Below are 26,365 nucleotides of genomic sequence, written 5' to 3' on the forward strand. Positions count from 1 at the left end.
CCCTGCAAAAGCCCCTCTCTGCCACCCCGGACCCTCCAGGTGCCTTTGGGAGGGAGCTCAGAGCCAGGAGAGGAGAAGCTGGGACTAGTGCAGAGCCTTGCAGCAGCACCTTCCCCTTGTCAAACAGCTGGGGAATCACCTTCCCCTCCCCCAGCAAACCTACCTGGTGGCCATCACACATGTCTCTGAGCTGGCTGGGAGGTGCTGGGCAGGAGAAGCCCGAGGAAGAGCAGTGCGGAGGGGCAAGTACCCTCGAAATCCCCAGGCACCCCCCAGCCGGCAGCAGAGGAGGCTCAGCCCTGCTCTCCCAGGGGAACCAGCCCCTCTCCTCTGGCAGAGCTATGAACCCCCTCACTGGTCCCGGTGTGTCCCAGCGAGGGGAAGCTGCCTCTAACAACCACCCTTACAAGTGGGGGCAAATGTGTGGGGCAGGAGCAGCCCCCAGCCAGGCAATTCTGGGCAGCCACCACCTGCCGGCTGGTTTCTGCAGGGGGATCTCGGATCCGGGCACCAGCAAGGAACCACTGGAGCTCATTGCTGCCGGGACCTGACCCTACTGGGATAACTGGCCTGGGAGGGTCAGGCCAGGCCAGCTGCGACAGTGATAACGGTGATAACGGTGACAACACGGCAGTGACTGCGCCTCTGATGGGGAAGAGCCAGTCCGGGGGCTTTTAGGCTTTCTCTGGGCAAAAGCAGCAGGAATTGGTCCCGTAGGCGCTGCTCATTCCCGAACATCATCACGCTCCAGGGGGAAGACTGGCCGGGAAGGAGTGGGAGGGCTGTCGAAGAACATTTTCAGACTTCTTTGCCCACAGATCCTGATCCAAAGGGCATCGGGTCCAGCAGCCCAGCGGCTGGAGGTAAGGGAGAGATGCTCCGGGAGGCTGGAGGAGCACTTCAGCTGGACGGCTGGGATGGAGCGGTCCTGGCAAGCTCATCCCGCTTCTCTTTCATGCTCAGGGCTTCATCCTGCACCATCACAGCCAGAGGCTGAAGGGAGCCAAAGCCGCAGCTCCCCAGGGCAGGGCATGGAGCCCAAACCGGACACTGCGTTCCCTCAGGGAGATTCACCCCAGGAAAGCGGGATCCCTCCTAGGAACGCAGCCCTTGCCTGCAGCGACGCAGGTCACCGGGGCAGGGCTGACCTTACCCCCATCCCAGAAATGAGGTGTTGACCTGAGAAGAAAAAGCGAGCATGCTGCTTCTGCCTGCCTCCATCCAGCAAATCCCGCGCCGCCCGGCTCCACGGCTCCGGAGCCGAAGCCGGCACGAACAATCCTGCCTGCAGGTCCCCGGGCCGAACGCGGAGCAGCGTGTTTCGGCGGCTGGCATGGCACAGACCAGCTTTGCCAGGGAGGAGTATGCTTCCACCCTCACCCTTTCCTAGGCACAAGTGATTCCCTAGTTTTAAGCCTGCCTGGATCCTGCCTGTGCTGAGCCAAAACGTGCCCAAAGTCCAGCCGGAGGAGGGAGGCAGCACGCCCCGCACTGCTCCTTCCACAAGAGCCTCCATCCTGGGGGGAAAAAAGGGAATTTCGGCTCTTGCACAGCTGGTGCTGGGGAGCTGGGTCCCTCCTTCAGCTGAAGACCACCTGGGTGGGGAATGGCTTTCCAGAAACCGCTGGGACCCTGGGAGAAAAGCGGGAGGGCAGACCTTTCCGTAGGGAGAAGCAGAGCTCTGATGCCATCGGGCTACGTGGATCTGGACCTGCTAAAGGCCAGCATCCAGGCGTTGGGAATGACTGCCTGGGGGGGAATAAGGGATAAGGAGCGTGGGGAGCCTTTTGTGGCTGGGGTCCTGCGCCCCTCCTCTGCCACCCCATCTTCCGTCCTCACCGGGAGCAGCGACTGTACTCAGAAACAGACATTTTGGGCAGCAGGCTGGCGTCGCTGCCTGCCGACAGCTGGGTCGGGTACAAAACCATAATTGAAAGTTACAATAACCTTTATAATATAGCAATATATTTCATAGTTAAAATAAACTATTATGCTTTCCCCTATTGTTAAAAAAGAAGCGAGCGGTACAGAGGCAAGATGCAAACCCAGGTCGAAGCTCCTTAAGTCTGGACAGAAACGTCTGTGAGTTTGCAGAGAGGACAGGACAATTTTCGGGGCTTTCTAGCACGTTTCCTCGCAGGCGGCACAGGGAGGAGGTTCGTGGAGCCAAAAAAACCCCCCCAAAGACAACAAAATAAGCCGAGGCTGTGCCGAAAATGAGACTGGCTGTGGTTAGGTGGGTCCTGGAGGGGCTTTGGGGTTCAGCCCCGTTGACGCGTGGGGTCGGATGAGGGAGGTTGGCATCTCTTTGGGATTATAACTCTGCAGCGCAGTTTTGTTCTTGTGCTTTTCCTCCCACGGGGTCGCTGGTCCCAGCTTTTCTCTCTGCTTGTCTCGGGGCCTTTTGGGCTGCAGGACTCCACAACGATGTTCTCAGGGGTGCAGGCAGCACCAGCTGGGGAGTGTTTACCGGAGCCGTTTACCGGAGAGCTGCCAGCCCCTTGCCAGGAGGAGAAACTCCAGCTCCAGCAACCAGCTGGGCTTGACTGGGAGGGCTGCTGCCTGTACCAAGGCTGCTCGACTGCTGGTGGCCACGAGTGGCTCGCAGGGAGCAGGGCAGCAGCACCCCCGGCTCAGAGCCCCCCAGCATCAGGGGTACCACAGGCTGTGCTGTGCTGGGGGCTCCCCCCGATATCTGCCCTCACTGTGGCCTCGGGGCGGCTCCCCGGTCCCAGCAGCAGGGCTGGGTGGTGGGCTAGTCCTGGTGCCGGCCTCGGTGGGGTCCGGTGAGCCTGGTGCTTGGGGCGATGGGTCAGGGCTACCAGTACCGGTGTTGAAGCACTGGCAGGAGTGCGGGTACAGTATGGGAGTGCAAAGGGTGGGGGGCAGGGAGAAGGATGGGGTACAGAATGGGTGCTGCAGGGTGCATGGGATGCTCAGGGTGTGGGATGGGGGTGCAGGGATGCAGGAGGTGGGATGGGGGCGCAGGGATGCTCAGGGTGTGGGATGGGGGTGCAGGGATGCAGGAGGAGGGATTGGGGGTGCAGGGATGCAGGAGGTGGGATGGGGGTGCTGGGATACTCAGGGTGTGGGATGGGGGGTGTAGGATGCAGGAGGCGCAGGATGCAGGATGGGGGGTGCAGGGGTGCGCAGGATGCAGGATGGGGAGCCAGGGGTGCACAGGATGCAGGATGGGGGGGCAGGGGTGCGCAGGATGCAGGATGGGGGGGGCAGGGGTGCACAGGATGCAGGGTGCGAGGCACAGAGCATAGGGTGCAGACCCAGGGCTGCAAGGTCTCAGGCAGAGGGGTTGTTTGGGGTGCAGGTGGGGCAGGGGCGAGGCTGGGGGATGCAGGGTGTGGGGTGCAGAGATCCCACCGCCCCAGCCTGGCTCCCGTCAGCTCTCTTGCAATCCCGCTGAAGCAGATCCTTGCCTTTGTCCCAGGACCAGGATCTCTTGCTCTGGCCGCGATCCTGACGCTCTCACCCCCAGCCCCTCGCTCCCCGGCAGCGCCCCGGGGTCCAGCAAGCCGACAGCGCCTGCTCTTGCCTTGGTTTGATTTCACAGACCGGATCATTAGCCCATAAGGAGGTTCCCACTGGCCGCCTTGATTCTCAAGCATCAACGCTTCCTCCGGCTCTCTGACGCCCGCGATGCATGGCTGCAGCTCACCCCATGAGCCCCGGGGGAGCGCGGGACCCTTTTTCTCTGCTGGCTGCCTGCAGACCAGTGGAGATGCTGCGTCTCAAGCTCATTCTCAGGATTTGCAACCTCTTCTCCATCACCACGCTGGAAACCTCCTTGAAGAGCTGGGCAGAAGCTTCTCCTGCCAGGGAGGTAGGGCTGAGGGACACCCGAGGCACGCGGGGAACAGAATAGACCTTGGGGGCCTGCCCAGGCAGCAGCGTTCTCCCAGCCATCCTGCCCACCCCCCCACCCCACCCCCCGCAATTACACTAATGAGAAGAGCTTGGAAGAGGGAAAGAGCAGCTCATGCCCAGAAGCTGAGGGTCTCCTGTTGGCCGAGGACCAGGCCAGGCTGGCAGCCGGCGCTGTGCCCCTCCTCTAATGCAACGGCCACGGCTCACGGCCCTGCTACCAACGCGCTCGACGCCACCACCTCTGCAGCACCTGCAGCTCATTTTGCAGCACCCCCGCTGCCGCCTTGCAACCTTCCTCCTCCTCCTCCTCCTCCTCCTCCTGCCGCTCGCTGGGGCCAGCGGGAGGGAGGGGGGAGCGCTCCTCGCTAACTCCTGCTTGTTTTCTACGTAACTTTAATTGCAGGGCACGAGGAGTAAACCACCCACCACCAGTGGCAAGTGGAGTTTTGCACAGAAATTCCTCGGCATCGGGCTGGTACGTCCCTGCCTACGTGCGCGCAAAATCCAGCGTTATTTATGGAAGGGAAAGAGTTACAAAGGAGAAGATTACAGGCTGAGTATACCTGGAATAACACAGTGACTTTGATTACAATTACTGACACTGCTGGGTGAGGTGTAATTAATATCGTGGAGTAATTACACGGTTACTTCATCTGTTTAAAAATATATAAATAGCCTCTGCTGAGTTTTCATTGAAAGCAGCAAACACCAGCCCCAAAGCCGGAGCCCAGCAGGGCTCCACGCAGGGACTCAGCAGAGCCCCACCACGGCCCCAGGGCAGAACTGGGAGGGGGGGAAAGGGGGAAATGGTGAAAGCAGAACAGAAAACAGGCTGGTTCCAGAAGGAGCCAGGTGATGCCGAGGGTACCTCAGGGAGCTGAACGCCGGCACTGAAAAACACCAAGCGAAAGGAACCTGAGGGGCTGCGCTTTGGCAGGCGCGGGCAGCGGCTAATGCTGAGCGCCGGCTGGTGCTGCTGATCCCCACCAAACCCAGCAGAAGCGGCACAAAGGTGATGGGCTTTGTTTTAAACAGATGAAGCGCCTGCCCCCGTGACCACATCAGTGGCCAGCGATCCCGGTGGATTCAGCGATCCCGGTGGATTCAGAGCTGCCTGCTGGGCTCGAGCATCGAGCGGAGGCAGTTGTAGCTGATGGGTTTTTTTCCTCCGGCGCAAAGAGCCCGCTGGCTTCCCAAAATGCTGGGGGGGGGACACGACACGATTCCTGGGTGGGCGGCGATGTGAGCACCTGGAGACCACCCCGGCACCTGGGCTGGCCCGCCAGCCCCGTCATCGGCCACTGCCACATCCCTGCCCGGCCCCGCGGCCCCACACGCTTTAGGCACTGCTTTCCCGGCACGTGTCTCCAGGCAGAAGATGACACTGAGGACCAGAAGACAAGAAGCATCCCTCGCTCTGCCCAGGCAGAAAACACTCACGGCTCCAGAGAAATCCCCGGGCACGTTACAGCCAGACAGTGGCACCCACCCAGCAATGCAAGGGGGGTGGCGTGGGGGTCCTGGTAGGGAGATGGGATGGAGCGTGGGCAGCGTAGGTCAGAGCCTGTGCGAGAAACCACCACGTTGGCATCTGCCCGGCGGGGCTTTGCACCGGTGAGAGGGGCAGGGGGCGAGGGGAGCGCCCCGGCCCCTGGTGGGGTCCACGCAGGGCTGGGGGGGGGAAACTCTCCCTCCGGCGTCTCCGTTGCTTCAGTGCTTCTGACTTGTTGTTTTGTTTTGTTTTCAAATGTGAAGACCTGAGATTGAGCGTGGGTTTTCCGGACACCACCGGACGCCATGGCGCGGGCTGGCCCGAGGCGTCGCCTCCCATCCCCTTCCTTCACCACGTGTAGAGGCACCTGAACGGGGATGCGATTCCCGATACCAAGGCGTTGGCAAAGCTCCGAGCAGCGCTTGGCACTGCTGGTCCCACCGGCTCCGGCCGAAGGGTCCCGCAGTGGATCGAGGACCAGAAGAAAATCCATGGAGACCTCGGGACCTGCGCGGAAACGCTTCCCCTATCCCTGGGGGGCTGAGGGGCTGCGGTTTTAGCAGCTGCTTGAGCTCGTGTAAGGGGTGGGGAAGGAGGTGGAGCTGACCCCGATGGGGCTCTCAGAGAGAGGAGTTTGTGGGGTGCCCACCGGCACGCTGACCCCCCGCGCCTCCAAGACGGCGGCGAGCAGGCGCTGCTGCTGCTGGCGCAGCATGTCAGCCATCAGCAGGGGCAGGGAGTTGAAGCTGGCGCTGAGCTGCTCCAGCTTGGACTCCAGGCTGCTGATCTGCTTCTCCAGGTCCTCGCTGCGGTCGTTGAGCTCGGTGATGAGGTCGTACATCACGTTCTGCATCTGGGGAAGGGGACAGAGGGGACAGCAGAGGGGTTAGTGCCACTGCCGCAGAGTCCTTTAGCCCCTTGCCGTAAGCAATGCCCCGAGAGCTGCCCCATCGCAGCCCACTGTGACCGCAGCTTGTCATGCCCCGGGACACCAAAACGAGGAAACTGCCTCTGTGCAGGCGGAGGGGCCAGGGGCAGCCGGCCCGGTGCTGCGGAGCAACTGTACCCCCGGTTTGGGCTGCAAAAAGGGGTGCAGGGAGCAAACCCCTTTCCTGGACCCCAGCAGCCCCTGGCTTGGGGCTGCGTTTCGCCTCCTGCCTTGCAAGGGCAGCCAGCCCACAGCAGCTATTCCCAGCTGACATCCAGCGAGCCGGAACATTCCACGGTCAGCCGGGTCCGCTCGAGGCTTTACGAGTGAAGAGAAACAGGCGGACAGCCTGGCCGAGCCGAGCGGTCACCGCGGGGGGACTTGCCTTCGAGAGGTCCACCAAGGTGTTGGCTTGGTCGCTCAGCTTCCTCTGCTCCATCTTCACGCTCCGCAACCTGGGGAGAAGGAAAGAGCAACGCAGCTGCACCCCCTCCCCAATTACAAACCGCACCCCAGGCAACGGGAAATTGTCCCCACGTCCCTGCCAGGGGCCAGACCCCGCTCCCTTGGGCTGGAGATCAGCATCCCACCCAGCCCAGTGCGCGGCCCCTTACTGGTGAATGGCTTGTAGGAATTTCCTCTGGTGCTTCCTGACTTTAGCGTGGTCGATCTTCTTCAGCAGCTTGGTGTGCTTGTAGATGAGCCACGTTTCCCGCAGGACGTTGGCTGCCGCGTTCTTGATCTGCAAGAGGAGACTTGGCTGCAGGTCACCGGCCCCAGCTGCACCGGCACACAGGATTTCAGGGAGACGTCGGGCTGGCTCCGCCACCAGCCACCGGTGCATGAGCCGTGGCTGCGAGAGCGTTGACTGGCCCCAGCTGGAGCGAGGTGCTCGGCTCCGCTCCCGCACGCTCTCCTGCAGCTTCGTGAGGGATCACGGGTGGCTCCAACGGGAGCAAGGACCAGCAGAGCTGCCCGCCCCGAGCAGCGGGTCTCAGCCCCCCAAGCACCTGCGTCCCCCTCCCACCCTGCACCGACGCTCTGCCACCAGGCTCCTCACCCCTGTGCCAAACTGTATCCTAAGCCTTTAGAGAAAAAAAAAAAAAAATGCCCAAGTTTTTCTCCATTCCCACATCCATCTGCCACTCTTGGCAGGCCCTGGATGGGTTACCAGCGCAGGGATGCAGTTTCCACAGGCTCCGCCGCTCACTCCAGGAGGAGCTGGCTGCCCCTGCCTGGCACGGAGCCTGCAGATCCACACTTTGCTTTCCTGGCCCAGCCATGCTGGGGCCCCTGACCACCACCAGGCCACCAGGGCTCCTGCTGGCACGTGGCTCTGCTCCCTGGGGTGACATGGGGTGGCCTGGCCACATCCCAGCACTGGGACACTGCCATTCCAAGGGCTGCGCCAATGCTCACCTTGCCACCGTGCCCTATATAAAACACGGCTCCTGTCACCAGCGCTTTGCTGAGACCAGAGACCTCCTGCAGCCCCCCCATGCTGCCGGGGATGAGACACCAGACCCCGACACAACCAGCGAACCCACAGACCCCCGACCACAGCTGCAGCATCCCACGTCCCTCCTTGGGGTTGGAAACCACGGGAGCCTCCCGGCACAGACGAGGTGCTGAATCACCAAAATCTGGTTGTCTTCCTGACACCGAGCTAAATGAGCTCATGCTCCGCAAAAGGGGGGAGTCTGAATCCTCTCGGGCGGTGGGGTGGGTGGGGAAACACCCCCCAAGATTTTCCTCTCAGGGGTGTGGCTGAGCATCCTGCATCACCTCAATCCCTGGTACAGAGCTGGTGCTGTTTGCTTCCAGCACAGCATCCGAGGTGCTCGGACACCCTCCCCCACCACAGTGCCACTGAACTGGCACACAGCGGTGCCGACACCTTCCTCTCCCCCCCCGTGGTACCCCCAGCCCCCGCCACGGCACCTTACCCGCTTCGTCAGCTGCGTGTCCATCATGAAGTTGTGAACGTGCTTCTCGGCTTTGGTGAGCTCCAGCTTCCTGGCCACCACCGCCACCACCAGCGCCGTGCAGCCAGCACCCTGCGTGGGGACATGAGTCAGAGAAACAGCTTGTCACCCTCCAGCACCCTCGTGCGACAGCAGCACTCCCACCCTCACCACCGCAACCCCCTAATTAACTAAAGCTCCGTGTTCCCCCCCCCCCCACACGTTATCCTAATGAGAAGATAACAGAGAGCCTGGGTGTCCTTGAGCAGCTGATGATGTGCTGGGTAATTAACAGCAGGGGCTGGGGCTGATTAAGGAGGTCAGCGGTGATCAGCAGTGAGTCCTTGTCACCCCTACACCCGTTAGAAATGGGTGCCCCCCCCCCCCCCCCAGTGCCCTGCGGGATGAGGAGCTCCCCGCTGCCAGGAGGGGTCCAGGGTGGGAGAACAAGTGGGGAAGCACCTGAGGGGGGGGGGGGAAGCGGAGAAGGGGACCCCCAGATCGGGACCCCCTGAATCTCCACGTGCCCCAGCAGCGACAGCTGGGAGGTCGCTTATCCCGGCGATTAGGGCTGGATCCGTGCAGCAGCCGCTGGCTCCGGTGCTGGTTGGGCTTTGGAGAGCGGAGGTGCCAAGGCTCTGCTCCCTGGGGGGCTCCTGCTGCTGCCCCCTCCAGCTGAGCCACCCCCCTCCCGGCACTCTGGCAGAGGCCCACCACCCTGGCAAGCACTTCTTAATTTATTAAAGAGTCATTAATTAACACCATGCTCTGAGCCGAAGCCTTTAGCATCCCTGAAGGTCCCACCACGTGCTCTCAGCTCCCACCACTTTTCCCAGTGGAGCGGCCGCTCCTGGCACTGTGGCTCGGGGACCCCCCCCCCCCCGCAAGCCCTGGCAGTGATGGGGGTCCCCAGTGCCGGCAGGGGGGGGCTGTGCTGCTGGGAGGGGGTAATGCTTTGCCAGATGGTGTCCCAGTTCAGAGTAACCACTGGCTGGGTGGGAGCTCTGGGACTCTGCGGCACCGGCCCCCCCTCAGCTGAACGGGGGGGGGGGGGCGCTCCCCGGCGCCATGCTCCCCACTCCATCGGGATTTTCTCCCTCACTTGGCTCCTGTCAACAGCATCAGCCTCGCTGGTGCCCAGCCTCACATGGGACAGATCAAAGACTTGCAGATGATATAAAATTAATACCCACCAGCGGAGCTGCCTCGGCCGACGGTTCTTTGTGGGGTGCAAAGCGGCAGAGATGAGCTTGGCCAGTGCCGGGCACCAGCTCGGGGGGGCCGCAGCTGGGAAGGGGGTGACAGCTCCATCCCCGGGGGCTGGAGCCAAGAGGACAGAGCTGGGTGCTGTGACCGCAGGGTCCCCAGACGCTCCGTCTGGAAAGCCCCACAAGCCGGGACATCTCCCGGGTGCCTTGGAGTGGGGACGCCGGAGGTCCCAGAGGACACTGACCCTTTGGCCATGCGGAAACAAAGCCGCGGTGATGCTGGTGGCGCGGTGATGCCGGCGTGAGCACAGCAGGGCAGAGGGCTCCCAGCTGGTCCCAGCTCTCGGCAGGAGCCAGCAGCATTTGGGATCGCTCCAGGCGATAGAAGCCAGGTGGTGCAAACAGGGACGGCCAAGGGATGCTTGTGGGCTCCCTGGGGACATCCCTGACCCCACCGCGATCCAGCTCCCCCCTCCTGGCTGAACGCAGGTCCAAATCCACCCTGAACTCACCAGCAGGGACAGCGGGACATGGGACCGGCTGGTGTCCCACCCTGTGGGGCTGCAGCACCCGCCAGGGACGCGCCCAGCCTGCACCATCACCTCCTTAACCAAACCGCCACGTTCTGCTAATTACTGCGCTTACAGGAATTGCAATTACAGCTCTGCCAGCTTCCAGGCTGCGCGAGCTCGGAGCTGAAGCCATTATGCCTTGTGCGTGGACAAGCCAGCCAAGGAAGCGGCCCCCCTTAAAATCCGGTGGTCCTGCTGCCACGGTGGGGACAGGCAGAGCCTGCGGGACCGGCAGGCGGCTTGGCACGGCGCTTACCATGATGCCGGTGAGCAGACAGACCCCCTTCCCGCAGTAGGTGTGCGGGACCATGTCACCGTAGCCGATGGAGAGGAAGGTGATGGAGATGAGCCACATGGCACCCAGGAAGTTGCTGGTTACGTCCTGCTGGTCGTGGTACCTGCCAAGGAGACGCGGGCATCAGCGAGCATCACGGCAGGGGACGGGGACGGCTGTGGGGGGCACCTGGGCGCGGGGGCTGCCCTGGCACGAGGCTGTGCGGTGTGACAGGGACTAGGGATTAATAACATGGCAGGATGCCCCGTAGCAGTGGCGGTTGCGCAATTTCTGGCACGGGAAAACCCACACAGACAAAATCACAGCAAAAACTCAAAGGAAAGGGCTTCTGCTTTCCGTCAGACCTGTCACCACATCCTGGTCCCGCCGCCTGCGTCCCCGGTGCCACGTGGCGTGGCAGCCAGAGCCAGCTGATGGGAGAAACAGCTGCGGCTCTGCAAGGACCCCGACCACGCCGGCTCGCTGCCGATGGCCTCCTACGCATCCCCCTGCTGCCACAGCTCAGGCTGAGCCCACTCCCCCTGCGCCACCCCGGGGGTCTGTGCCGGCAGCGGCCCCGGCAGATCCCCCACGGATGGATCCTGCCAAGCCTCCGGCACGCACTGGCTCTCGGAAGGGGACGGGGGACGGCTCGCACGCTGGAGACGAAGCACACACGGAGCGGCTGCAGCTTTTGGGGGCGCCGCAAACTTTCCATGGCTGCGTCCCCACTGCGCTGCGAGGTCAGTGGCTGCCCTGGCCAGCCCGGCGGCCGGCTGCGGCTCGTCCGGCAAACACGCAACTGGGGGCTCCAGCTGCCTCCAGCTTCCCCCCAGCCGGCACGAGCCCAGCTGAGCCGCATGGGGATGCTTCGAGGGGATGCAGCGCTGGCTCCCGGCCCCAGAGCGGGGGCTGGCCCAGCCTGCAGCAGGATTAAGCCCCAAATCTCGGGCTGCACAGGGGGCAGGTGGCACCTTCGCTTCGCCGCAGGCAGTGTGGTCACCCTCCTGCCTGCACGCATCCCTCTCCCCGCAGGCTTCTCCCAGGCTCCTCAAGAAATCATTAGAGGGAAACCAGATGGAGCTTTTGGCAATCCCCCCTGGTTCATCCCAGCTCCTCGTTCCCGGAGCAGTTGGGTTTTCTCCTCTTCCAAACTGTTTTTCCTCCCCAAGTATCTGGAGAATTGAATGAGATCCTGGTGCAGGAGGAAGCGCCCTCAGCCACAACAAGCGCCGCTGCCGCGCTCTGGGCAGGGCTGGCCAGGGGAGCCAGAGCCCATCACCGCAGCCACGTTTTGGGGGCTCCCCAAAATCCCGGTGCTGGCAGCGGCACGCATCCCCTGTCCCAGCCGTCGTGTTTCCCTGGGAAAGGCTGAGCCCAGCCCAGCCCGCAGGATGTGAGCTCTTGAGCGGCGGGGACGACCCCGGGAGCATTGTGCTGGGCAAGGGGGTTACGGTGCCGCTGAAAAGCCGGACATTTTCTCTTCCGAGAAGCACTTTGAGCAGAAGGAGCCGATAAACAGGAGGGGCCGGCCCATGGTGTGGGCAGGGAGAGGGGCTGCCCGCTCACACCGGGGGCTGCCACAGTCGGTGGGACCCCAGCACCGGTTTTCCATCACCCCCTTGTCCGCCCACCCCCACTGAGGGCACAGCCACTCTCCACCAGTGGGGCATCGCCCCAGTCCCGCGCCACCATGAAGCAGAGCATCTCCACGCCGCGATGCCACGGCACCGGCTGGGCTGAAGCCACCCCACGGCTTTGGGAGCACCCAGGGGGGCTGCGGGCTGGCTGCCCCCTCGCCCGGGGGAGCGGGGTTGCCTGCACATGCAGGCACATGTGCGAGCACACGTGCGCGCCGTCGGCAGGCAGGGCAGCATCGCTGGCACCGCAGGCAGCGCTGTGCGGCGGCCGGGCGAGCGGGCGAGGTTGCTAAGCGACTCGCTGCCTTCGGAGAGCTGCGGCCCCCCAGCATGCACAGGAGGATGCCCGGCAGCAACGCTGTGCCCGCCGGCATCGCGGCAGCCCACGGGGCCGAAGGGACCCTTGCACCCAGTGACCATGGCTTGGGGCACAGCCACGTCCGAGCGACCCAGCCCTTGCAGGTGCCGGCTGGGAATGGTCCCACAAGCTGCAGCAAACTGGTTTCCAGTGCCAGTGCAGCAACCATTGGTGGGGACACGTCCTGGGGGGCCCTTGTGGGAACTGCGTGGCACCCATGGCCAGCGCATGCCCTGGGGACGATGCATCCCTCAGGGATGAAACGTGTCCCAGGGGTCATGCACCCCCCATCATGTCCTGCAGCCCCCCCAGTCGATGCACCCCCAGCTCTGTAGACAGAGGGACATGGCGGCAGCTGCGGTGCCGGTGATCTGCAGCTCCCTGTCTGCGTCATTTCTTTTTTGTTGTTGTTGTCGTCGCTAATGGCTTTTTATTTAGATTGCATTTTCCAGCCTAAGCCCCCCAGGTGCAGTATCAACCCCCCTGCGTGTCCCCTGGGAGCCTGTCTGCCCGCTCCCCATTTAGGAGGCACAAAGAAAAATCTCCTAAACACAATTAAGCAGCGAGCAACTACCCAGCCCATCCCGAGAGCATCATTAAGGGAGGCAGGAAGGCAAACACAGCCTGTAAAAGCTCCTAAAATCTCTGTGTGCTGCTCGGCTCCACTGCCCTGGTCCTTCAGGCTGCTCCAGTGCCCCTTCATGGGGTGACCGGTGCGACGGGTCCCACCCTGGGGAAGAGGAGTAGGGTTGACCTTCCTCCCACCTTGCAGGCACCCAGAAGGAAGCAGGGTGTCCCAGGGGAGCCAGGGGTGCCGGCAGGCGCGATCCCTCACACCTCCGTCCCAAAGATGGCACAAAGCTGCCGGAACTTTCGGCATTCAAGCGATTTCACTAATCCACAGACACCAAATATAATGCACCCGTTGCCTTGGGTGCGTTCCCACAGACCAGCCCCGGCTCCGAGGGACCCTGGGGGCGATGAGCCATGCCTGGATGGCAGCACAGAGCTGGCCTCGGGGGACAGGGATGGCCCCACACCGGGACACGGCACAGGACACCCGGGGGGGACCTGCCCTCCCTACCCTGGGATGGATGGGTGTCGCTGGCACCGTGCGCTGTGGCTGGGGAGAAACCCCCCCTGGCATAGCACTGGGGTGGGCTGGGGGTGGGCTGCCACAGCCCCCCAGCTCCCCTCGGGGGACACAGGGGTGCCAGCGTGTCTCCAAGAGATGGATGCAGAGCGGTACCCACCGGGGCCAGTCGCCACAGCAACCCAAACACTGAGCGCACCAATGCCGGCGTGATGCCATCCGGCAGTAGGTTTGTCACCACGCGGTGTTGTCATGGCAGTCGCTCACAGCGATGCCAGAGCCCGAGCCAGGCACTGCCACTCGCCAGCCTCACGGCGCCTCTGGCTGCTCCCCATGCACGGCCCCCCCATCTCCCACCACCCCTCATACCCACCACCCACCCTCCTGGGGCTCCCAGCTGGCACTGAGCATCGTCCCCTCGCACAGGGACTCTGCCTGTCCCCCAGGCACCGCAGTGTGAGGACAGGGCGGTCCCTGCCTCTGCCTCCTGCCCAGGACTGGGGCTCGTTGGTGGGAATCCACGGCTACCAAGCCCCCAGATCCCTGCATCCCTCCCCAGGATGCTGGGACACAGCAGCTGCGCTGAGCATCCCACCCCACCGCGCATCCCAACCCCCCCAGCAGCCCCAGTCCCTCTCACCTCTCGCACACCCGGACCGTCCACGCAGCGATGATCCAGAGGGAAATGCTGAAGACCAGCAGCACCGTCCCAGGGCAGATGGTCATGAGGGTCTTCATGACGAAGCGGGTGTTGAAGTTGATCTTGTTGAGCGCCCCGATGCTGCGCGAGGAGGCGTCGGTGAAGAGCTTGCTGTGCAGCAGCATCACCCGAGCAATCAGGTAGAGGCGCAGGAACATGGGGATGGACAGGATGATGTCCACGTCCGCCTCTGCCCGTGAAGGCGTGTACGAGAAAGCCAGGCGGGCTGTCCAGAAAAATTTGTACTCCCCAGGGATGGGGTGTATGGCACAAACCAGCATCTCCAGGCTGATGTAGAGGATGCGCTCGTACGTCATCGCTATCCGCCAGTCGTCGGCGCCGTTGTCGATCACAAAGAGCTACCGGGATGCAAAACCACACGGTTACCAGTAGCCCCGGCCAGCCCTGCCCCACCAGCACCCCGAGGTGGCAGGGGGGACTGACACCAGAGCCCCATGGAGCTGGGGATGGCTCCAAGCAGGAGGGCTGGGGATGGAAAAGGTGGGAACCAGCCTTCGCCATCACCTTGGCTGCTCCGCCTGGGTGGCCAGGGGACGGTTACGGTGCTGGGGACACCCCAGAAAGCTTTAGGGTGCCCAGCCTTGAGCACATGCCCAGGCACAGCATGGGGACAGCTCGCTCCAACCCGCTCCCACAGCGGCTGGCAGGAGCCCCCCTCCTGCCACAGCCCCCCCCCCCCCCCCCCCCCCAGATGGACAAGCTGTGGGGCCGCTGAGCGCCAACATGAGCCACCCCAGCCCCTTCGCTCCCCCGGGCGCTGTACCAGTATCACCACCATGCCCCAAGCGCCAGGGCAACTTTTGGGGAGGGAATGGCACAGCTAGTGCACCCGGCTGCTGGCGGCGATGGGATCCAGTTGCCATAGCAACCGCCGGTTCATCCTGGGTACCAGCTCCTCTCCCACCACCGGCAAACGAGTTGGGGTCTCCGCAAGGAGCCAGGGGGTGGCAGCTTGGGCTGGCCCCTCCAGGGTGCCACCAGACCCCGGGGTCACCCACCCCGCCCTGCCTGGGCTGGTCCATCCTGAGGCTGCCATCGGCTCATCCCGGTGTGCCAGGGACACCAGTGTCACCTACAGCGGGGATGTGCTCAGGGCCCCTCCACAAGCACCGCTTGGCAAAGATGCCACCAGGAAGCCATCCAAGGGGGATGTGGCAGCCGGTACTACCGTCACCGGCGTGTCCTTGACCCTGCAAAGCGTGGAGCAACACCGGCTCACCCGAGGGGCCGGGAGCCCTCGTGGCCGCTCCAGCCCAGCCGGTGTGGGGGGAACATCTGGGAATAACCCTCCCACCTTGCCAGAGGCCCCGGTGCACCTGCACCAGCTCCTCACTGGCACAGCACGGCATGGCACGGCATGGCACGGCATGGCATGGCACAGCACGGCATGGCACGGCACGCAGGGCTCTCCCCGAGGACAGCAAGAGCCACCGGGACTGACTCACAGCGCGGCCGTCCCCGGCCACCTCCCTGGCTGTTTGGAAAGCCCCGCTCCTTTTAGCTGCTTTGTTTGAGAAATTGTTTATAAAAATGCTCCAAGCTGTCAAGGGAGATCCTCAGGCATTTAGCGAGCTGACAGCCCATTCCTTCCTGGAAAAGGGTGTTAAAAATAAACAAATTAGCAAGAGGAAAAAGGCAGGGAGCCTTTTGACTGTGTGTGTGGGGGGGTTTGCGACGGGCCAGGTCAGGGAAGGGAAGGAGCAAGGTGGGATTCGGGCAGGTTCCCCCTGCACCAGCCACTCTCAGCCCCGCACCTGCAGCGCATCACTGCGGGTTTCCATAGAAACCACGGCACAAGCCAGTGGTACCCGAGTGGGGCATCCCCAGCATCCCCAGCACTGGCTCCGGCAGGGGAAGGAGCAAGCATGGTGGCCACCACAGCTCCAGACAAGCGAAGCACAAGCCGAGAAGCCACGGGCTGGGGGGGAATCTTCACCTCACTAAATGCACAACGAGCCCTGGGCACCCCAATGGCAGGGCTGAGGGGGGCTGTGCCCCCCCAAACCCCCTAGCTGGAGGTGGCAGCCTCCCCAGCACCGTGCTCCATCACATGGCAATAAACGTGGTGCTGGCAGAGGATGGCACAGCACGCTCTGCACCACCCTGGGGCACCGTGACGTGGCAGAGCCTGCCCCGGGGCGCAGAGCAGAGCCACCTCCAGGGCACCAAGCCTGGTGCCACCAGACCAGAGCCACCTCCAGGGCACCAAGCCTGGTGCCACCAGCCCAGAGCCACCTCCAGGGCACCAAACCCGGTGCCACCAGCCCAGAGCCACCTCCAGGGCACCAAGCCCGGTGCCACCAGACCAGAGCCACCTCCAGGGCACCAAACCCGGTGCCACCAGACCAGAGCCACCTCCAGGGCACCAAACCTGGTGCCACCAGACCAGAGCCACCTCCAGGGCACCAAACCCGGTGCCACCAGACCAGAGCCACCTCCAGGGCACCAAGCCCGGTGCCACCAGCCCAGAGCCACCTCCAGGGCACCAAGCCTGGTGCCACCAGACCAGAGCCACCTCCAGGGCACCAAACCTGGTGCCACCAGCCCAGAGCCACCTCCAGGGCACCAAGCCTGGCACCACCAGACCAGAGCCACCTCCAGGGCACCAAGCCTGGTGCCACCAGACCAGAGCCACCAGCCCAGAGCCACCTCCAGGGCACCAAGCCCAGTGCCACCAGTCTGGTGCCACCAGACCAGAGCCACATCCAGGGCACCAAGCCCAGTGCTACCACAGTCAGCTCCAGGGCACCAAGCCCACTGCCACCAGCCCCTGCTGCGGGCACAGGGAGGGTGAGGACACGGTGGCGCTGCCGGCAGCTCCCCACACGCGCTCAGCCTAACGAAGAGCGAGTGACACAGGCAATTAGCAGCAGCTCGTGGCCTTGCAGCGGAAAGCAGAGCTGGGAAGCCGGGGCAGGCAGGAGGATCTTGTTCACCTGCAGCCCTGGCTGGCGGGTGATGGGCACAGGGACACCCCGGGCACCTGCCACCAGCCCATCGGGTGCCAGCAGGCGTAGGCAGCCATAGAGGGGGGACACGAGGTGACGGGCATGACCCCCAGAGCTGCACCCAGGACCCCAGGCACAGCGCCCCAGCCCTGGAGAAATTGAGGCACAGGAAGAGCTGGAAATGTCCCAAAGGACTCAGCAATTAATGCAATTAATACTGAGGGAAGAGGCTGAAGCAGCTGTAGGCTTTCCTGGAGGCCGGGGGGGTCTGGCAGTGCCGTAGCAGGGCGAGCGCAGCCCCCCCTGAGCAAGAGGGACGAGGAGCTGAGGATTTACGGCTCTGTCAGCCCCGCTTCCATCCCGGATGGATTATCAGCAATCCCTTTATAAGCACCTAAGAGATAATAGGGCGATCAGCAGCCAGCCCAGCTTCGTCCGGAGCAAATCAAGTCAAACCGATCTCATTCCCTTCCCTGCCCGCCTACCGGGGCTGCAAGGTGCGGTGGCACCGGTGCTGGGGTAGCACCGGTGCTGGGGTCCGGAGCCCCGCAGAGGGATGGCAGAGGGGATTTGGGCTCCTGCCGTGGCCCAGAGCAGGGGGAAAGGTGGGAAGCCCCATGCACCGCTCGGGTGGACGCTGTGTTTGCACAACCCGCTCCCAAGAACAACAAGCAGAGGAAGCCAGCGAGCGTCGGGGCACGGTGCGCCCGGCTGACCCCAGCCGCCGCCACCCCAGGGTAAATATTATTCCAGCAAAAAGCAGAGTTCTCAAATATTTGCTTTGAGCAACCCACCGCCAGGCAGGCTGAGCCAGAGGGGTGGCTCCCGGGGGCCGGCAGGGAGCGAGGTGCCCACCAGCCCCCCACGCTGCCCCATCCCCCAGCCTCCGGTGGGATGCGGTGGGATCTTTGCTCCATCACCACACCGAGCGCTCAGGGCAGGGGGCTCCAGCGTCCCCTCCCGGGATGCTCCTTCTCCTGCCCAGTAACCCCTTCCTCCTGGCCCCAGAACACAGCGGCATCGCGCCGAAGCCAGATCCCGTGGGGAAGCGCAGCCTTTCTGGAGCAAACTGGGAGCCCTTTCGTTTGAGCAAACTGGGAGCCCTTTCGTTTGAGCAAACTGGGAGCCCTTTCGTTTCCCAGCCAAGCTGGGGCAGGCGGAGAGGAAAAGAGTGGGCAGCCCTGATTAAGAAAGGATTTCACAGCTTTCCTTGGCACCTCAGCTGGTCCGAGCCCTTCCTGGCTGCAGCCTCCCCCAGCCACCGGCACCCTGTGCCCGGGCAGACCCCTGGTGCCTGGCCTCACCACCCCTGAGACCCCTCGCTGCTCCCCAAGACCCCTCGCTGCCCCGCCTTGAGACCCCAGCGAGGAGGGAGGAGGAGGCTCCATGCAGGCTGCGAGCTCGGGTACCGCATCCCACCGGGGTGATGGGCAAACCCCGCAGCCCACCTGCCCCGGCAGCCCCTTGCTCAGCGCCGGTGACACCGGAACATACCTGCACCTCCCGCGTGTGGTAGGCGATGATGAGGCCCAGCAGGATGACGGTGGAGAGGCTGATAAGGCATTTCAGGGCCAGCGAGAACATGGAGTCCTGCAAAGCAAGACCAGGGTGGGCGTTAGGGGGGACGTGGCCGCAGGACCCTGCCGGCACTGGCCGCGATGCCAGGCTCTGTGCCCCCAGGGAGATGCTGCCCCCCGCCAGTGCCGGCTTCCCCCCCACCGGCACTTCAGCTGCCACCTGGAGCAGCTCGGCACGGCAGCGATGGCACCGCCAGCACCACGGCCCTTTCGCCAAAACGCTTTTTTAATCTGATTTTGCCAAGTGTAGTTACGAGCCGCCCCTCATTGAGATGTGCAGCATCCGCACCCCGGCGCATCCAGCGTGAGCCCAAGATCATGGCACCCCAATGGATGGTCTAATTAGATCTTCCTGCTAATTAGCTCTACGTAAATTAAACCAGCCACTGATTGACTGGTAGCCAAGGCGGCTGCTCCCCAGGACCCCGTTGGGAAGAGCAGGATTCACCGCCCCCTCCCATGGGCTCGCCTCCGGACCCCATTGCACTCGCTGGCAACCTCACGCTGCCGCCAGCCACGATCTGGCCCCGCTGGTGCTGGGGCACCTGCTGAGCACCGGCAGCCCCTCGCCAAGGCGTTAGCACCAAACCAACCTTCCCTGCCACCGCCCCATCCCCGGCACCCTGAGACCCAGCACACTCGTGGCACAGTGAGATCCGGCACACTCATGGCACACCGAGACCTTGCCAAGCTCATGGCACACAGATCTCGCACACTCATGGCACACCAAGACCCTGCCCCGTTCATGGCATAGTGAGACCTGGTACCTGAAGACCCGGCACACTCGTGGCACACCCAGACTTGGCACACTCGTGGCACACTGAGACCCAGCACACTCGTGGCACACCCAGACCTGGCACACTCGTGGCACACCAAGACCCGGCACACTTGTGGCACAGTGAGATCCAGCACACTCATGGCACACCAAGACCCTGCCATGTGCATGGCACACCGAGACCTGGCACACTTGTGGCACCCAGACCCGGCACAGATGTGGTGCACCAAGACCTGGCACACTCGTGGCACAGTGAGAACTGACACACTCGTGGCACACCCAGACCTGGCACACTCGTGGCACACCCAGACCCGGCACACTCGTGGCACAGTGAGAATTGACACACTCGTGGCACACCCAGACCTGGCACACTCGTGGCACACCCAGACCCGGCACATTTGTGGCACACCCAGACCTGGCACACTCGTAGCACAGTGAGAACTGACACACTCGTGGCACACCCAGACCTGGCACACTTGTGGCACACCCAGACCCGGCACACTCGTGGCACAGTGAGAATTGACACACTCGTGGCACACCCAGACCTGGCACACTCGTGGCACACCAAGACCCTGCCACGCTCATGGCACACTGAGACCCGGCACACTCATGGCACACCGAGACCCCGTACACTCGTGGCACACCCAGACCCGGCACACTCGTGGCACACCCAGACCTGGCACACTCGTGGCACACCCAGACCTGGCACACTCGTGGCTCGCCGCACCCATCCGTTGCTCCCCAGTGCCCCAGGCTGCCTTCAGCCCTGCTCCTCTCCCTCTCCCCAGTGCTCCCCAGCCCCACGGGGCAGTCAGATGTGGAGAAGGGACTATTTGCCGCGGAGGCGGTGGCGCATTGTTAACAACTTGGCTCCGGCCGCACAATTGTGTGGATATAATGGCTGGTGCTGAGAGAAGTGCCGGGGACCAAACAACGGCTATTAATAGGCAAACTCCGGGGCAGGGCTCATGCCAAGGCTGCTCCGGATAAACCCTCCTCAGGGGCACTAATCCTGCCTGCCCAAAGCACCAGCACCCACCAGCCCTCCCGGCAGGCGGTACTGCCAAAGGCTGCCGCACACCCACCGCATTCACCGGTCCAGGTCCAGAGGGACCCAGCAGGAAAAGCCGCTGCTGGATCCCACGGTCAGGGCAAAACACTGGGGGGGGGGGGGGGTCGCCCAAACCGCGGTGACGCCTCAGCACCCCCGGCCCACATCCTCCCCACACCATGCAGGTGGCAGGATGCTTCACCCCGGCGGTGCCGCGCAGGCTGCCGGTGGCTCTGGAAAGCATCGGTGCTGGGAGAGGCCCCATCCTGCCCACACTCGAGGGACAGGCAAAGAGCCGGCAAAACCTTCCCGCTGCATCCTGGCTTTCCGGCTCAGCCCCGGCACCGTCCGGCCTGGGGAGCACGCGGCGGCGGCGTGGGGCAGAGCTGGAGCCACGCCAGGGCCGGCAGCACCGCCAGCCCCGGCCAGCACGACAGCTGCCGACCCCAGCCCCAGGCGCTCCCTTGGGCACGGCGAGCTCCAGTTTCCCACCGGGGATGCCGGGGCGGGGGGTTGTGTGTGTGTGTGGATTTATAAACAGTTGCCCATGGTCACAGCTCCGGCTAAGGGGGAGCCAGGGACCCCCCCGCACCCCATGGTCATCGGCACGAGCATGGTGGCAGGCACAGGGCAGTGGTTGGGTCTTTCCCAGCTGGCACAGCAGCTGGGTGCGCGGGGGGCAGCAAGCACGGCAGCGGCACTGCCAGCACCCGGCGAGGGCAGCCGGCAGCCCCAGCACCAGGCACGCAGGCCCAGCCAGCGGCGAGGCGGCCGCGGCGCAACAGGTAGCGGGCACAGGTGGGGGCTGGCGGCTCGGCCTTGTTCCTGCCAAAGCCAAGCGGGATCCACCAGGAAAAGGCTCCGGCAGCGAAGCGTCCCCCTCCCTCGTGGGGGGAGGCAGGGATGCGAGGCATCCCCCCGCCTCGGCTGCGGAGCGAACCGCTGCCGGCAGCCCCCACGCTCCTGCCAACGCCGGCAGCTGCGAGCAGCTGGGGCTCAGGAGCCCCCTGCCACCAGCCGGGCACCTCCATGGCGAGACAGAGGGGTCCCCCACGCCCACGGGACCCCCAGCCGCGTCCCTCTCTCCCTCCCTCCACCTGCTCCAGCTCTGCAGCCTCCTCCACCCCCGCTGCCCTCCCCACCGCCCGCGGCGAGAAGCCCCTTCCCACCCCGCTCCTTCCCCTCTGCCGGCAGCACCGGAGCGTGGGGACCCCCACCGGCCGCCCCCAGCCCCCTCGGCAGCACTGTCCCGCTGACGCCCATGGGTGCCATGCCCGCCCTGCCGGCGCGGGTGCCGATGCCTTCCCCTCTCTGGATAGGTATAAATAACATGACAGATGTCTATACAAAGAGTTATTCATATCGCTGCCAACCAGTGCAGCCCGGGAGCAGGAGCTGGAAGGGGCGTGGGGGGGGGGGGGAATTATAAATAAAAGACACCGTCCTGCAAAAAAAAAAAAAAAGAAAATGGAAGAAAGGGGTGTGGAGGAGGAGGAGGAGGAGGAGGAGGGGGGGAGGGGGGCCTCCGCTGCACCACGCACCACCGAGGGCACGGTGCCTCGAGCAGCACCCAGCCCCGGGCCAGTGCTGGGCACCGCAGACCCCGGTGGGTCGTGCGTGGGGCAGCTCCGCCGGGACCCAGTGCAGCACCTACCCCAGCACCCACCGGCTGCCCCACGGCCCTGGGCACCCCCAGCCCAGCGCTCTCCCTGTCTGACACCTGCGGCCGCGGTGTCCCCACGGGTCACCCCGTTGGTCCCTGTCCCCACCATTGGTCCCCGGCCAACCCCAGATGGGGCGACCGTCTCCACGCTCACCCCACCGGGCACCGTCCAGCGCCACCAGCCCCGCGCCCACCCACTTGGTCCCTACCTTGGAGTAGAGCCCCCAGGACAGCTCGGTCTCAATGACCATGACGACGATGCCAAACATGCCGAAGATGAGCGCGTAGTCGCTGAGGCGCTTGCGCTTCTCGAAAAGCGCCCGGCGGTGCCCCAGCCGGTACCCGATGTTCTGCGCTTTGCGCTTGGGCCCCTTGGCGAAGGCGGCGGGGGGCGGCCGGGCGGGCGGGCGAGCGGGCCGGTGGGCGGGGGGCGCGTGGTTGTCCTCGCGGGAGACGACGATCTCCGGGGGTCCACCGGCCCCGAAGAGCTGCAACGGTTGAGCCTCCGGTTCGGCCTCGATGAGGTTCCTGCGGGATGCGCTGAGGCGGCTGAGGGGCTTCATCACCCCCCCGCTGTACTTGCAGGAGCTCATGGCGATCTCGGTGAAGGGGTTGCTGTCCCGCCGGTGGACCAGCGGGCTGGGCTGCCGGTGTTTGCCGCTGCCCCCCCCGGGCCCCGTCGGGTGGTCGCCGAGGTTGAGCTGGCTGCCGTGGCGGGAGGAAGGGTGGAGGGCGGGGGGGGCGGCGGGAGGAGGAGGAGGGGCCCGTAACGACCCGGGCGAGGAGTGCAACAGGCTGTGCTGAAGCGGCGGCAAAGCGGCGGGAGCCGCTGCTGCCCGTTCATCCCCCGGTAACGGACACGGACACCGACCATCCTCCTCCAGGTCCCCCACGCCCGAATCGTGGAGATGCCCCGATGTCTCCATACCGGCGGCACCGGTGCCGTTTCACCGGGCACCGGCTCCGCTTTCCCGGCCACCGGCCCCGTACGCTGGATCATGAATGGGCGCCGAGCGCTCCCCGCCGCCGCCGCCACCACCGCCGCCGCCGCCGCCGCCGCCGCCGCCGCCGCCGCCGCCGCCGCCGCCGCCGCCCCCGCCGCCGCCGCTGGCCCGGCCCCGCCGCGCCATTGGCCACGCCGGGGCTCCCCGCAGGCTGACATCATCCCCGCTTCGCCCCCCCCACCCCCTGCGCCCCCGGTTTTTGCAGCTTTGCGGGGTCGTTCGGGACTTGTAGTCCACCGGGGGGCACCGGCGCCGGTACCGGAGCCGGTGCCTCCCGGTGGACTACAAGTCCCGAACGACCCTACAAGGCTTCCACACACCCCCCATCCACCCCCTCCCAAAAGATTCCACCCACCGGTAACCCTCAGCATCCCCCCGGATCAACCCCCTAATCCCCTTAAGGATGCTGGAGATTACGGCAGCATCTGGAGAGGGAGGGGGTCGCGCCCCCCCCCCCCCCACGCGCGCGTGTGTGTGTGTGTGTGTGTGTGTGTGTGTGTGTGTTCCCCCTTCCCCCAGGGATGCCCCCAAGGGTAAGGCTGGACCAGCGGGGTGGCTGCCACAGTGAGTGGGGGGGTGGGGAGAGGATGCTAATCCCCCTCCTCAACCCTGCAGCCCGCCAGGACCCCCCCGCTGTCCCCAGCTGCAGGGGGGGGGAGAGAAGCAGGTATTAAAGCAGGAGTCGTCTGCTTGGGAAGCAGATAATCCATAGGGAATCGACCGCTGGAAGCCTATTAAAATACACCCAGCTGGTGACCCCTGCCCAGGCAGGGGGAATTAAACCACCCTCCTGCCCCCACCAAAGCTGGGAAGCCCAAGGGGGGGGGGGGGGGGGCTGTCACCCATGTCCCCCTCCCAAGGAAACGAGACGCAGACGGGGCTGGCAGAGGTTCCCCACGTTGGAGCTTTATTTGCTGGGGAGGGGGGGCCAGCATGAGGCAGAGGGGGGGGTGACGTAGGGTCGTGGGGGGATATACGGTCCCCAAGCAGCGGCAGGGGGTCACCGGGCTATAACCGGCCGCGAAGGGACTGCAGGAGCATCTCCAGCTGCTGGTCCAGGGACACCGCGTCCCCGTCGTTGGTGATCACCCAGTCGAAGGCCACTCCTTGGTCCAGGCCACACTCGGACTCGGCATCATCCACCCCTGGGGAGCAGCGGAGCCGTGGGAGCCCCCGAGGCGCGTCAGGATCCGTCCATCCCCCCATCCATCCCACCCAGAGCTGGGGGGACTTTATCCAAACCCCCCAACCAGGGGCTGGCGCCGGTGGAGCTGTGCCCGTGGGGCAGCTGCCGTGCCGGCACAGCCTGGTTTTGGTGCCACACTCGGGGCAGTGTCGCTTGGTCACCCACCAGCCACAAAGACCCAGTTCCTCCTCTTCCTCGTCTCCTCGCTGGCCACCACCCGCACGGTCTGCACCGCAGCCCCGTACGCGGCCCGGAACCACTCCACATCCGAGAGGCGCCGCGTGTCGCTCACCACCTGTGTGAAGGTGCCGTCAGTGCCCACCCCGTGCCCCTGGCCCCCCACGGACCCCCCAGCTCACCCACACTGGCTGCGCTGCCCCCGCCACTGCCATCCTGCAGAAGAAGCCGGGGTCGGCGTGGCGCCTCTCCTCGCCCCAGCGGATCATGTCCTGCCGGTACAGCTCCTTGTAGGCACTGGCGTCCAGGAGCCGCTGGAAATCCAGGCCATGCTCCTGCGGGAAGAGGAGGTCAGCGGGCACCGCATGGCACAGCACGGCATGGACGGCATGGCATGATGCGGCACAGCATAGCACAGCGTGGCACAGTGTGGCACAGCACAGCACGGCATGGCATGGCATGGACAGCGCGGCATGGCACAGCATGGTGCAGTGTGGCACAGCGCAGCATGGCATGGCACAGCATGGCATGGTGCAGCACAGCTGGCAGAGCACGGCATGGCACAGCACGGTGCAGTGTGGCACAGCGCAGCATGGCATGGCACGGCACGGCATGGTGCAGCACAGCTGGCAGAGCACGGCATGGTGCAGTGTGGCACAGCGCAGCATGGCATGGCACGGCATGGCACGGCGCAGCATGGCACGGCGCAGCATGCCGTGGCGCAGCACAGCACGGTGTAGTGTGGCGTAGCACAGCACGGCATGGCATGACACACCATGGTGCAGTATGGCACGGCACAGCATGGCAAGGCTTGGTGCAGCACGGCACAGTTAAGCGCAGCATGGAATGGCAAGAAATGGTGCAGCATGGCAGAGCACGGTGTGGCATGGCACAGTGCGGCACGGCATGGCACGGCTTGGTGCAGCGTGCCATGGCTCAGCACAGCATGGCGTGGTGTGGCACAGGTAAGCACGGCATGGCATGATATGGCGCAGCACGGCAGAGCATGGTATGGCACGGCATAGCGCAGCGTGGCACGGCACAGCGTGGCTCAGCGTGGTGCAGCGTGGAATGGCACAGCATGGCACAGCTCAGCACGGCGTGGGACGGCACGGTGTGGGACATGTTCTGGCAGGGCTCAGCGTGGTGTAGCGTGGCACAGCACGGTGCGGCGTGGTGTGATGTGGCAGGGCGTGGTGTGGTGTGGCAGGCGGCGGTACCTTGGCATACTGCTCCTTGAGGGGCCCGGAGAGGCGCAGGACGGTGCAGATGTCGGGGCCCAGCCTGTACGGGAGGGGTCAGCGGCACCGGGCGGCTCCACCCGGGCAGGTCCTGGCCTCCCCACCCTCCGGTACCGGCCCCGCCCCCCGGTACCGGCCCCACCCCCCGGTACCGGCCTCACCTCCTGGTACCGGCCCCACCCCCCGGTACCGGCCTCACCTCCCTGTACCGGCCCCGCCCCCCGGTACCGGCCTCACCTCCCGGTACCGGCCCCGCCCCCACCTCCCAGCCCCGGCCCCGGCTCTGGCCCCGCCTCCTCGTACTGGCTCCACCCTCCGGTACCGACCCCGCCGCCCCGCTTCGGGCCCTCCTGCCGGTACCGCCCCCGCCCCCCGTTCTGGCCCCGCCCCCGGTACCGGCTCCGGAGCTCCTCGGCCACGAAGTCCTTCCCCGACTTCCTCTTCCCGCTCAGCAGCAGCACCGCGCGCGGCGCCGCCATCCGCCCGCCCGGCCCCGCCCCGGCCCCGCCCTTCTCTCCCCCCCCGCGGGGCAGCCGATGGTACGGCCCGGGCAGGGAGGGGCGGGGCGCGGCGCCGCTGACTCCGCCCCCCCGGCAGGTGCCCGCCTCACA

At 64.9% G+C, this 26,365-nt stretch overlaps 2 protein-coding genes across 4 annotated transcripts; both read right to left on the reverse strand.

Moving 5' to 3' along the window:
* Positions 1 to 1,945: 1,945 nt before the first annotated feature.
* On the reverse strand, positions 1,946 to 23,187 carry KCNN3 (potassium calcium-activated channel subfamily N member 3). 2 transcript variants are annotated; one of them, XM_040618556.1, is made up of 8 exons: positions 22,356 to 23,187; positions 18,575 to 18,670; positions 14,052 to 14,470; positions 10,303 to 10,444; positions 8,249 to 8,359; positions 6,917 to 7,044; positions 6,688 to 6,757; positions 1,946 to 6,227 (listed from the first exon to the last, which is right to left on the reverse strand). In XM_040618556.1, the coding sequence occupies exons 1-8, from the start codon at positions 23,070 to 23,072 to the stop codon at positions 5,931 to 5,933; spliced, it is 1,980 nt and encodes a 659-aa protein (XP_040474490.1). In that variant the 5' UTR covers positions 23,073 to 23,187; the 3' UTR covers positions 1,946 to 5,930. The 2 variants fall into 2 exon arrangements, with proteins under 2 accessions (XP_040474490.1, XP_040474491.1); XM_040618557.1 differs by lacking the exons at positions 18,575 to 18,670; positions 22,356 to 23,187 and adding an exon at positions 17,566 to 17,816.
* Positions 23,188 to 24,031: 844 nt separating this feature from the next.
* Positions 24,032 to 26,282, reverse strand: PMVK (phosphomevalonate kinase). 2 transcript variants are annotated; one of them, XM_040618874.1, is made up of 5 exons: positions 26,151 to 26,282; positions 25,734 to 25,797; positions 24,696 to 24,848; positions 24,502 to 24,631; positions 24,032 to 24,295 (listed from the first exon to the last, which is right to left on the reverse strand). In XM_040618874.1, the coding sequence occupies exons 1-5, from the start codon at positions 26,231 to 26,233 to the stop codon at positions 24,159 to 24,161; spliced, it is 567 nt and encodes a 188-aa protein (XP_040474808.1). In that variant the 5' UTR covers positions 26,234 to 26,282; the 3' UTR covers positions 24,032 to 24,158. The 2 variants fall into 2 exon arrangements, with proteins under 2 accessions (XP_040474808.1, XP_040474809.1); XM_040618875.1 differs by lacking the exon at positions 25,734 to 25,797 and having other exon boundaries at positions 26,151 to 26,266.
* Positions 26,283 to 26,365: the final 83 nt, after the last annotated feature.

Source organism: Falco naumanni, chromosome 20, assembly GCF_017639655.2.
Source record: "Falco naumanni isolate bFalNau1 chromosome 20, bFalNau1.pat, whole genome shotgun sequence".
Taxonomy (NCBI): domain Eukaryota; kingdom Metazoa; phylum Chordata; class Aves; order Falconiformes; family Falconidae; genus Falco; species Falco naumanni.